The sequence below is a fragment of the Aythya ferina genome (assembly GCF_964211825.1).
Source record: "Aythya ferina genome assembly, chromosome: 2".
Classification (NCBI taxonomy): Eukaryota; Metazoa; Chordata; class Aves; order Anseriformes; family Anatidae; genus Aythya; species Aythya ferina.
This window is the reverse complement of record NC_140297.1, coordinates 118,342,708-118,356,075: the sequence shown is the minus strand read 5'-3', so window position 1 is coordinate 118,356,075 and position 13,368 is coordinate 118,342,708. Positions and strand designations below refer to the sequence as shown.

The window sequence follows — 13,368 nt, the reverse complement described above, 5'->3', positions numbered from 1 at the left end:
TACATACCATCCTATGAACTGGAAAGAACAGCTCTCCTGATTTCACACAGAAGATAGTGCACGATCGGTATAATTAAGTAATTTGAAAATAGAAAAAGCAGGTTATGCAGGTTTTGTAGTGCAGGACAAAAATTTGTGCTTCCGCATTGTAATACATTATTTCTTCTCTAAAGGCAAATGTTTATGATTTTATGCCAGTCCATGGGATTGTCTCAAGATAACTAGATCTTCTATATTCAGCATATAAATAAATGTATTACTCCATTTTACTCCTATACAAATAGCAATTTCCCACTATTACAAAATGAGCTTTAAATGAATTCATATTCACCATACTCCCACAGTGTCCCTTCCTTATACAGAATGAATATAAAATGGGAATGAATTGCATGTGGCCAACTCGGATGCTGACACATTCTGAGCACATGAAAACTATTTCTAATTTTACATTATGTGTGTGTGTGTATACACACATACAAAAGAAGGAATTGGTCTTTTTTGTTAAAAAAATATGGAAAGCTAAATAATGCACTGCCATTTAACACAATGGCCATAGCAACTCTTCCTCCTTTCCTCTGCTATAAATTTTTCATTATAAACTTAATGCTACATCCAAAGTTTTGTGTCTGTACATATAAGTAAACATACATTTTAAAGTACAGCACCAAGCACTAATAACCATTCCAGGTCTACAAGCACTGGCATGATACTATAAAGCCATTAACTGTATATTAAATTATACTACATTTCATTTATACTACATTTCATTTTAGCTGTGATGACCTAGTAATTACTACTGATTGTTTCTGATCGCACATATGAAAAACATGGCTGGTAAATTAGTGATGATAACCAGTAATGAGAAGCAAGGGCATTCAGACTTTCTCTTAGTGTACCTTTTAAGTGTTAGAAAGAAAAAAATAAAAAGCTGTTTTGCTCTGTATTTTGCTCCTTAAGGCAGATCCAACCCATTAAATATATCTATTATTTTCTCTCCTTGTATTTTTAACAAAGATCACACAATATTATCACATTTTACCTTTTCTCTCTCACGGCACTACCAGGGTCTGGCCAACCAATTCTGAATTTGCTTTCACTTTCAGACATTTATCTGCATATAGTTAGGTGAAAGGTATTATTAATCATATCCTGTTGCTAGGCTACCTGGAGATGTTCATTTAAGCTTAATGTTTCTCTTTGTTAAAAAGTGCCATGAGGAACACAGAGACTTAAGACAAGAAAACTAGCTTGCAATAGCTGCATTAAAAAAAACGAAACAAAACAAAACATAACAAAACCACAAGACTCCTGTAACGGAATATGGATAAGCTAGAAAAAAATAAGCAAAACCAGCACAGTCTATGGTTTGCACAGTATAGCTTCATTTGGAACATGAATCTTTTGGATAATAGAATTGTGCAATAGGAATTAAAATCAAGGTTAAATGTTCAGCCTCATAGCTACTGAAATAGTTATTAAGACACCAATTGTCTTCATTAGGAATAGTTCAGCTATGGAAGCATTAGCTAATATTCAGATAAACGAACAAAAATGTATTTATTATATAAAATTTGAAAAAAAATATTTTATATGCCTAAGTGAATCAGCATACTGTTTATGCTTATTGGTATAAGCTTATGTGAAGATTTACACTTCCATATAAAAATTCATACTCCTATGCCTTTTCTAGATCATACCACAAGATACTAATTTCACAAACACTTCATCAAACAAACCAACTAACTCACACCCACCTGCCCACTTCACATTCACCCATTGAGGGTTATCATGTAAATGAAGCCACTCATTTCCATGGTCATCCTACTCTGTCACATCTATGGAGATTTATCAATGGCTTGAAGGGGGTTTAAGTTACATATTACAAAGTCCTATGTAACAAAAGAGGTGAAGGAGCCCCATTAGTGGAATGTAACTTAAACGGCTCTTTTTACCTAATGAGTATTACCAGTTCAGCTGAACTGGAAAACACGAAACAGCCCTAGCACAAACAAGGCTATACATCATTATTTTGGTCCAAGACAGCAGGATGAAATTCTCCAATTTTCTTACGGTATAAACAGGACCTGCTGCCTCATCTAAAAAAAATGCAATAAGTCTCAACTATGCAGCAGCTTAAGTAGTGTTAGCTAACATGAAGAAAGACGTTTTTCCCTCCACTCTGTCTCTGCTTGCCTACAGAGAATTAACAGCAATTTTAACTTCTGCTGTGAAGCTGATATACATAGATGAAATACAGCACTCTTGCTGTGTGGACTTTCCATTGGAATATGAGGATTCCATCTGATTATGAGGAGAAACTTCTCTACTGTGAGGTTGACTCAGGTTGCTCAGACGGGTTGTAGAGTCTCCTTCTCTGGAGATATTCAAAACTCATCTGGAGGTGATCCTGTGCAATGTGCTCTAGGTGCCCCTGCTTGAGCAGGGAATTGGACCAGATGATCTCCAGAGGTCCCTTCTAACCTCAACTGTTCTGTGATTGTGACTGGCTTAAAGTAAAGAGCTACCTGAATAAATTCCCAAGAATTCTGGAGTGCTGATACTCCCTGTAATTCAACTGGATGAGAATAAATTCCACCCCTGTAGGACCCTTTTGCATCCATGAAGACAGAATGATCAGTTTGGAGAGAATCAGTATCAGTATATATGCATCTGGAAATTTAGGTTGTAGCCCTTAAATCATGCAAGAAGCAGCAGTACACACACAACACTGGGAACTCCAAACATTATATTTCATGCATTCTGCTGAAATGAGAAAATTCTGAATGTCAGAATAGACCTGCAAATCTTCTCTGTTTCTAATGCAAATAAGCCTTTGCCTGTGAAGTTTTGGCCTAAAAACGAACACAGAAATTTGACAAAGTGACAGTAACCAGTGCTATGGAATTTTCAGTGCAAATTTCTGGCTTAGATACTAGTATAATCATAATCACAGGGAACACACATGGATGCAAATACCATCAATACCATAAAGAAGTAGTCTTCATAGGGAGGAAGGGCCTTCAGAGACCAACAGTGACACTTCCTCACTACTGCTTTGGTGCCCTCCAGATTACACGTTCAAGCCCTTCTCAATTCTTTATGTGAAAAAATGGATGCTGAATACTTCTGGAAGACATTACTGTATATACACTTAGAGGGGTAGAGAAGCTTGCATTCAGCATTTTCAGAAGTGCTAACCACTGAATTCTTGAATGATGAAGCAGAGATTTTTTTAAAAAGTGGGCTATATGTGATACTGGGGTTTTGAAGTGTCCACCAGCTAGACTGAAAAAAAAAGTATAGCTTGTTTCTATCAATGTTCAGCTCTATTTATTCTTATTACAAAGTGCCAAGAAAATGTTGCCCAAAGCAAAAGTAACAGCCTGTCAGCATGTTTCTGGCACCAGTTCTGGTCTAAGATTCCTTAGTAAAGTCATGGTTTCCTGTGAGAAGGCTGAGATGAAGCCAAATAGGCAATGCTGGGGACTAAGCTAGTGCCAGCAATGTCATCAAGAGAATTTTGTTTGCTTGATCAAGCAATAATGACTTCATGCCTTTAAGTGCATTAACTGAGAACTCACCATAACAGAAGCATTCTCCCACTTGTATTTGAGGAGGTCCAAGGTGTGACTGCAGAATATGCAGGGACATGTCCTGAACATGACAGCATAAGAACTCTTAGAAGCTTCAGAAACTACAGGTAACTTATAGGCACCCAAACTCAGCATCAAAAGCAAGAAGTTGGAGTCTTGTTCACAGCACCTCATCTTGACTTAGGCTATGTTTGGTGCCTACAGTTGAAGCAACATTCACCTCATTTCATCATCAAATTCTCGTACACAAATAGCATGTAAAACACAGAAAGAGACTGTACTTTTTACTTTGGATACTGACATTAGAAGGATTGAGTGAAAACATTCAAGGTCTGCACAAAGCTGGCTGGCTGCCTGATACACACAGTGCAGAAAAGCTTTTCCTCCCAGGCTCCATAACTTCCACGCTGCAGAAATGACCAGAAGGAACGAAGCCATGACTGTTTAGTGGAGAAGACCAAATGATGCCCTGTAAAATTTTGGTTCATTGGTTTTATTTATTTTATTAAGGGAAGATGAAGAGGATGCAATATAGTTTTAGTAGCTTATGACACATTGGTTGTCTTGAACTGGGGAAAAAAATTCTGGCTGCTCAAAAATCCTTGTGTTTGATAAACACAGAGATGGAGTAGCAATTTCAAAGGACTGAAAGATTACAAGAGAACTGAATTATGTCTACCACATGATCTGGGAAGTAGCATACATCATGAGCCCTAAATTACTATGAAATAATGAGGCTGCAGCAAGCCTACTACTTATACACAAATTACCTAGCTTGAAGTTAGCCCAGGGCGCCTCCAACACAGTGAAGTCACTATTTGTGGATACAATTTAGAGCACACTGTAGTTGCCAAGTATCTAGGTCTAAACAACCTTGTTGCTGCTTTGCACCCTTCATTTGTATTTAAAAAAGTTTTGCAGCCTGAAGGTACTTAAGTGTATACATAATCAAACAAGTGACTTGCCCCAAATAAAAGCTGTTTTATATACTAGTATATCAAGGTATCACTAATTAAAGTTTATTAATAATAATAATAATTAATAAGTTCAATGTTTTTAAGGCTAGAAATCGCTAACTTTAAAATGCTTTATTAATAAAAAAATTTTACATATGTAATCCCTGATACTGTATTAAAAGTCATATTTGATGATGACCTGTATCCCTAGCATTGGTCTCTGGATAACTTAGGTGTACCAGATGGCTATTCCATCAATGAAGAAATATTTGGTTTGAAATCTTGCAAATATATTGTAATGACATTACAATGTTTGTTTGAAATTAATTTAAGGAAGAAGAGATTCAGTTTCATTTAGAAGATCAAACATTTCTGCAGAAAGAAAAAAAAAATAGATCAAACATGGTGCTCCTTTAAGTTTACAGGATAGTGCTTTCCAGTTTGGTAATTCTGCTTTAATATTAATAATTTTGTAGCAGTACTAACTCCATGTTGAAGTCCAAGTTATTTTTCCCTTATACTTTAGATTTCAGGTGGGTTGGAGAGAATAAAAAGACCATCATTCTTCAGATGAGATACAGAAAGATAACAGCTTTCATCTTTAACTCCTAACAGTCAGTTTTAATACAGGAAAACCATACCAAATTACCTGTCTACTGAGATACTGAGAGTTAAAAAGAAAGTTAAAAAGAATTTTGCAATTAATGCAAAAAATAGTTTTAGTTTTGAATCCAGTAGTAAATGCATTCTGGTAATTACACCTCATGAGAAGTAGGAAAAAAAAAAACAACAACAAACGTATCTGCCACCCTTATCACGTGAAATATACTCTCCACATGTCCTAGTGCCTTAATCAAGAGCATAAATAAATACTATGCTACAGCATGACAAAAGCAGCATTGATGTTCTAGGGTAAGAAAGGCATATAATAATGCAATAGTGGACTAATATTGCCTGACATTATCCAGGCAAAATAAAATATATTTTCATTTTAGACTACCACAATGAAATATGAGAACTAAGACATCCCACACCTGTTCTAGTAGCATTTAACAGAAGCAAGTATTGCATGTTTCTGTACAACACAGAGAAACCCTTAGAGTACAGATAATCTATTTCATTTCACATTCTCATCACAGGTTTCCAGTCCTACTTTGTCCTTAGCAAAGAATACTTGATAGTTCACCCCTCTTTTTACCCTCTCCTTCCCTTCCTGAGTTACCTCACCCATTGATCCCACCAGATTGTACCAGATAGATCAGCTGAGCCCACCAGATTGTGCTGGATAGGTCACCTGAGCCTTAAAAAGACAAAAGAACCATTAAACCATTAAGTCTCCTTGCCAGTACAGTGGACAATTAGCCGATATCCAGGCTAAAATGTTGCAAAGTTTTAAAATGCTGTTAGTGGCTACTCAAGCAGAGTAGCACTGCGCTTAATGTGTGGGAAGAGTGAAACACAGCTTTTACTGGGAAGGGCTTACTTCTTCACAGAAAGACAACCTTATACTTTCCATACAGATTCTTTATCTTTAACTCATTCACTAAAATACTATTTTCCTGCTATCATACTCGTGTATAGCTGTTTTTAGCTGTCTCACCAATAAAACAGAGTGGTAGAAACTGAGAAGACTTCAAAGAGGAGGTGTGGTGATATACCCAAAGTGTTTTCCCAAGAAGCAATAGTTTGTCAACAGGCAAATGGGGAAAGCATCTGAGCAAACAAGAGACCTGAATCCTGTTTTGTCAATACAGTGATAGGTTGTGCAGACACCACCTTCCACACCGTGGTATAAAGAGAACATTGTCCTAGAAGATGGAATAACACAATTCATTTTTGAAGAATTACTTAACCTTGTCCCAGGTTGTTTTCAGGGTATTGGAGGAAGGTTCTCTGTATTGCAAGTTTTATCTCCTTCCTTATACGCTTTCTGTTATTTTAGACAGAGAACACAAAACACACAAAAGAGTGATACAAGTTTTGCTATCGCCCAACAGAACCATAATTGTCATAAAATGAAATTATTTTCAAACTTAAATTTTTATTTAGAGATTTGATGTAATTTTCTTAATCAGTGTGTTCCTGTATTTCCTGCTCTAACATACAAGTCTCAGTGTGTCTTTAGTACTAAAGTCAACACTTCAGTTGTCTGCCACAAAAGAGTTATTTTGTAAATATTAAGACCAGTTCTCAAATCACTATACCTCTCTGCTAATACACTGCTGTTTTGTACTAATTCTTTCTTTTTCCTGCTCAGTCACTAATCCTGCTGATATGCAAGGCTATCTCACTCCAGTATTCTTACCTAATTTCTTTTAGCTGTTCTATTACCTTTAGCCAGTTCTGTGGAAATTTGCTGTTTTATCTCACAGCTGGGGATTCTTCACAGGCTTACAACAGAATAAATCTCTCTTGTTTCTAAGGGTCCCAATAGCTTAAAAAGGTCCAAAATAATTATCTTTTTTTTTTTTTTTTCCCCTCTCTCTCTTTTTTTTTTTTCTTCCTCTCCTATTATTTACATGACAGCATTTGTAACTGTGGCAGTATTTTAAAGTTGCACCCTGTTATAAGGAACAACTAAAGGATGCAGGGCACATTCAGTAAAGAATACATTTGCTCCAGCCTCCGAATCCCCCAGTAAAATAGAGAGAAAAGAGTAGATCCTTTCCTCCCCAGCCAGAAGATAACTTCTTTAAATACCACAGTCCCTGCCATGGGGACCAAACCAGTAAAATGCTGCTGTATGCAGTTAGACAGATCTTTCCGCACCCCATGAACATTACAGTAATTTGTACTGCCCCCCCTCCCCCCAAACTGCTCCACTTATAGGCAACAACACCTCAAAAAAGTATCCTACAATGATGTCTGCAAAAGTAATTTAAAGCTAACAAATATAATTTCTCTCCTGAGGAGTTTCAGTTCTTCAAAAACCTAAATAAAACTCACCTACTAATTCACCAAATGAGATGAGTCAGCTATGCTGATTAGTGAATGTATTGGATTTATGTAGCAGGCAGGGGTGGCCTCTGTGAGCAGAGCCCAGCAGCTGCGCCATGTCAGATCAGAGCCAGCTCAAGCTGGCTCCAAAAGGAACCTGCTGCTGGTCAGAGCTGAGCAAGTGAGAGACACTGGTAGTAGGGCCTCCATAATTTAAGAAAGGGAAAAACCTGCTGCACAACAGCAGCTAGGAGAGAGGAGTGAGAAGCAGCCCTGCAGTCCCCAAGGTCAGTGCAGCAGGAGAACAGGAGGTGCTCCGGGCACACAGCAGCAGTTCCCCTGTGGCCTGTGGAGAGGCCCCTGGTGGAGCAGGCTGTCCCCCTGCAGCCCATGGGTCTCACATGGAGCAGATCTCCACACTGCAGCCCGTGGAGGAGCCCCCAGTGGAGCAGGTGGATGTGGCCTGGAGGAGGCCCCGGGCTGGAGCTGCAGCCCATGGAGAGGAGCCCACGCAGGAGCAGGGGTTCTGGGGAGAGCTGCCGCCCACACGTGGGGTACCCATGCTGGAGCAGTTTGCTCTTGGGGGATGGATGGACCCCGTGGTATGGAGCCATATGGGAGCAGTGCTTGAAGAGCTGCTGCCTGTGGGCAACCCCCGCAGGCTCAGTTCAGGAAGGATGGCATCCCGTGGGAGGGCAGAGAGTGACCATGAAGGAGCAGTGGAGATGAAGTGTTAGGGACTGACCACATGCCCCATTCCCTGGTTCCCCTGTGCCGCTCGAGGGGAGGAGGTGGAATAGGGTGGATGGGGGGAAGATGTTCCTAATTTTCTTGTAGTTTCTCACTGCTCTAGTTTGTTAGTAAAAGGCAAAAGATTACATTGATCTTCCTATGCTGAATCTGATAATTTTGGCTGTGGTGATAACTGTTGAGTGTTCTCCCTGTCTTTATCTCAACCCTTGAGCCCTTTCCATTTTGTTTTCTCCCCCTCCTTATAGGGGAGCCCACATGACTCCATACCACGGGGTCCATCCATCCCCCTCCTTATAGGAGGGGAAGAAAATACAAAGGAGGAGGGGGAGTGTGAGAGTGGTTATAGTGGAATTAGCCACCCTGCAGGGCAAAACCATAACAGGGAATAATACCCATGTTGCTTTTATTTTGAATGACCAGACTTGACTTGAATTTCCACAGAGTCAGCTATGTGGTATGAAACTCCTCATACCATACTGAACATGCAGGTTTAGTGCTCTCTTCTACAATTTAACATCCTACCTGCACATACTGAATTTTGTGGTGATACCTAATGCACTAAGGTTCTCCACATAAGTAACAATGCCTTTTTTTCATTACGCTTCTCGCCTTACAACTTACACTCAATTATCTGCCAGTCAGCTGAAACTCTGTTGCCCTTTTCTAAGGGGCAAGAAGAGCTTTTGTTTCACAGACATTACCAAGGTATGTCTGACTTCATTGCTCTTTACACTCCTCATTTAACAAATCAAACAAAATCAGTTTCCTGTAACAACGGGTACAGTGAAGTCTTTTCTTTGTGCATACATTTTTCCTATGAGATTCCTGTTTCTGCTATTGCACACTTCAAGTTCATTCCTTTCACTATTTGCTTGGACATACAGAGGGGCCTTCAAGTGTCTACACCTCACTGGCTCTGCACACAACTCCCAAGAATTACCAGTTTTCTGCAACAAGAGCAAGATTTTAGGTAAAACTACCAGCATATTTTCCAGAGCTACAGTCCATGCCCTGTTAACAGCAAAACCCAGAATTCTTGGCATACTCTGAGTTTGGAAAGTTGAGCTTGTCTTCTACTTTAATTGAAAAGGATTTCTCTCAGATAGTTAGTTTGTCCTTCTCAGCCTTTGTTACCTTCATGCCTCACAAAATATGTCTCCTCATTTGGAAAACACTCTGTCTGAACTTCACTCCGGTTCCACCTGACAGCATCCCTCTGTACTTTCTGTCCAAAGAACCCCCTGTTCCACTGGCTCCAGAGATCTGGCCTCAATATACTGTATTTAGGCTCTGATTGTCATGACCTGTTCATATGAGAATAACTGCAGTCTGAGCTGGCAATCATAATTTAAGCTACAAATATATTTGATATCAAAAGGCAAAAGACTCTAACAGAACTGTGCCACATAGTAAAATAAATGCAAAAAGTTTTATTTTTATTGTAATTTTTATTTACCTCTATCGCATACAAATCTTAGGGTATACTTTGAATCACACTTTAGATTCAGTTATTGTTAATTGCAAACATGAAGGTCATAGTATGGTCTATACATCTTCAAAATTTTTATTAAAGTAGCACAGATCGCTAATTTAATTAGTCATATCTGCAGTGCTATTTTTCTCCCACTACCCTCCCTCTCTATAGCATTTCAGATTCACAGTACTTTTTCCCCCCTCTGTAGCAATTCTATAATTCATTCACAGAAATAACAAGGTAAAAAGAACAAAGGCTGTCATTTTTTTCTAGGAAGTACCATCATAACATACAACCATCACCATACCTACTAAATGGAAAACATCAGAATAGGACCCAGCCTGATTACCAGTACCTTTTAAAGCAAATTTTAAGAATCAACATCCATGCTGCTAATACCTGCCTTAAGCTAATGTTTGAAATTGCTGAAAGTCAAAGATGCCAAGTGTAGGAAGATGCTATCAAACTCCCATAATGTCCTGCAGTTTTTTCCAAGCCAAGAGTTTTTACTGCTGCTCATGAAAACAAAAGGAACAAACAACGCTGAAGAATAAAATACTGAAGAAAAAAAGAGACAACTACAAGATCATAAAAATCAGAATCAAACTTTTCAATATGGTTAGTCCCCTACATACTAGCAAAGTCACACCACTAAGATGCGGGGAAGGGAAACATTAACTGAACATCAACAAAGACATTTTATCCTTTGGCTTAGATGTTTCCTCAAAAGGGAAAGGAATATACCACCATCTTCTTTCTAAGGGAAAGGGAAGGGGAGGCTTAAAATCCCACTTGTAATCCAAGGTTCCAACATCCAGTGAGGAAACTAGAAAACTTACAATTTTACATTCCATGTATAAGAAAACATGAACTTGGTTGGATTTTGCCTCTCAGGTTTCTTTTAAACAACGGGATAATTTTTAAACTGATTTAGAAAGCCCTTATGGAAAGCTTGAATTACTGCTAAGTTGTTTTATCCAAATTATGTATTTTTAAGATCCCAAAATATTAAATGCATAAACTACTTATGTTTAGAGACCCAAAAGGAACAAGAATAGCATTTTAACTGCTTTGTTTCTATATACCCTCATGCTCCTATGACTTTACAGAGAAGCTCAGTAACCCATAAAAAATGTAATATAACAAAATAATGATGATTAAATGCTTCTCCTTTTTTTTTTTTTTTTTTTTTTTCTGTCTGGTTTTGTAAGGAGTAGGAGTAACAAAAGCACTTTAAAATTCATTATTTCTGTAGCACCTATAAGCAAAGAGTACTTTTTTTTTTTTTTTTTTTTTTTTTTTTTTTTTTAATCAGCCAAACAACCACCAAACAAGCAGAAGTTTGAAATTAATTAAACTTATGCTGGTCCATCCTCTGGCCCAGCCATCCAGCCAGTTTTTAACCCAACAAAGTGTACCTGTCCAAGCCACGGGCTGCCAGCTTCTACAGGAGAATACTGTGGGAGACCCATGTCAAAGGCTTTGCTGAAGTCTAGGTAGACTACATCAACACAACAGCCTTTCCCTCACCCACTTTTTCAGGTTAAAGCTGGACTTTAACCTTTCTGATTTTTTCCTTGTATATACTAGCATCTTCTTTTTACTTTCCCTAAGTTGCCTGCCCCTTCTTCCACTGGACCTAAACTCTCTTTTTCTCCTGGAGACTCAGAAAAAATTCCCCATTCAGCCAAGCTAGTCTTCTTCCCTGCCAGCTCATCTTACAGCATGCAGGGACAGCCTGCTCCTGTGCCTTGAAGACTTCCTTCTTGAGGAGTGTCCAGTCTTCCCGGACTCCTCTGCCCTCCAGGACTAACTCCCAAAGGACCCTCCCTACCAGTGCCCTGAACAATTCAGTCTGCCCTCTGGAAGTCCAAGGCAGCAGTTTTACTGACCCCTCTCCTGACTTTGCCATGAATAGAGAACTCTACGATTGCATGGTTACTCTGCCCAAGACAGCTCCCAACCACATCTCCCACCAGTCCTTCTCTGTTCATGAACAGCAGGTATAATGGGGCAACCCCAGTAGGCTCACTAACCAGCTCTGTTCTCTTCCCAGTGTTCCAAGATCCTACTGCATTTATAGGTTTAAAGGGACAAGAAACTATGCATAAAATAGTATTCACATGTGTATCTATATCCATCTATATGTCTTGATACCAAACAACAGAGCAGTGAAATATAGCCCAGCTGTTTCAGTTAATGGAATCTCCTTGCCAAAAATAAATGCTGTTGCAATTTGCCCATTTTGAGTTACGCCAGTTAATTTTCCTTCTGCTTTGTATTGGGGACTCAGTATGTGCAGCCTATCCATCTCTCACTACATTTATTTCCGCATTGTGAGGTGTAGTTTCTCTGCAGAAACTACAGAGCTATTTAGTTCCTCTTGAACAAGCAAAAGAACTGGGTTTGTAGGAATGGCTTCTCCACTTTGTCTACATGAGATAGAGTCATTTTCTAGGCTCCTAGTGTCCTTCTGTACTGCTGCCCACTTGGAAGGACAATGCAGACCTTAAAAAATATAAAATAGTTGCACATCTCTTAAGCCATGCATGAAATGGCTGGCATTAGAAAGAAAGTAGAAAAACATTCAAGGTAGAATATTACTCCTAATCAAGATCTGTGTATGCAAATCCTCTGCACCATTTCTGATTCTATGTTCTGTAACTTCGTAAGTAAATTTATCTTAATAATGGTTTCTAGGTAGACTTCTCAGAAACTTCAGTGTCCATGGACAGAGGGCGTTAAAATCTGTAGTTCCAACTACCAAGAAACCAAAAGCCTTAAAAGACTAAGCCAGATACCAGAACTAGCAACTGAAGTCACAAACAGGAAAATGCCTCCAGAGGCAAAATACCATTTATTTTTAATTTAAACTCAGAATTAATTTTTCTGTTCAAACTGAATTGCTGCTGTGGGAAGTATGGCAATTCTAACTACAGTATTTATGCCCTTTCAGGGCAGTACAAGAGGACACATACAAATAGCCATGCTTTGTATTTCTGATTAATAGTAAGAATGTCTTTTTTTTTTTTTTTTCCCTACTTTAATTATTGGTATAACAGGACTCCTTTTTCACTTTAGCTTGCATTGTCAACATTTTCTTTTAATGAATTTTGGTATAAAATAATATCCTAGTAGCATTAACACACTTACATAAAAGTAGAAGATAATTTGAGGCTCTTGGGTGCAGATAAGAAAAGCAGAGGAAGTGAACACACTTAAGTTAACTCACTCTTCTTTATTAATTAGTGTCTGTTGGTTCTGAATATTTTTCTTCTCCTACTTTAAAATATCTTATTATACATAGCTGTCAAAATGAAAATTATAAAAAATAACATTCTGCCTCAGGAATTGAAGAGGAATGGGAGAATGAAAAGAAACAGTGAAAGCTGTCAAACAGATAAAAATAATACTTAAAGAATTATGGATGGTACTTTGGATATTGCATATAGAATTTAAGAGCTTTGTCTTGGGAAGATATATTCTTGATACTAAGAAGCATCCACAGCAATTATCCAATTGTGCTGTTAAACAATACAAATGATCATCTATACCACTGCAAGGTTTTCCACAATCTTTGCTCTGCTCTTTGCCTCTTTAGAACAATCCTTCAATCCAGTTACGAGTTTACATATAAAATGTGTAGAAGACACAA

General features: G+C 38.3%; 1 protein-coding gene across 8 annotated transcripts in view; it reads right to left on the bottom strand.

The window, feature by feature from the left end:
• CHST9 (carbohydrate sulfotransferase 9) overlaps positions 1–13,368 on the bottom strand; it is a 95,290-nt gene that overhangs the window by 51,985 nt on the left and 29,937 nt on the right. For 4 of the 8 annotated variants that reach the window (XM_084511903.1, XM_084511905.1, XM_084511907.1 and 1 more), the window contains one exon: positions 6,403–6,479. The exons of the other annotated variants lie outside the window; for them this stretch is intronic. In XM_084511903.1, coding sequence (XP_084368029.1) covers positions 6,403–6,479 — 77 coding nt within the window. The remainder of the gene's footprint in view (positions 1–6,402; positions 6,480–13,368) is intronic. 8 annotated transcript variants of the gene reach the window in all.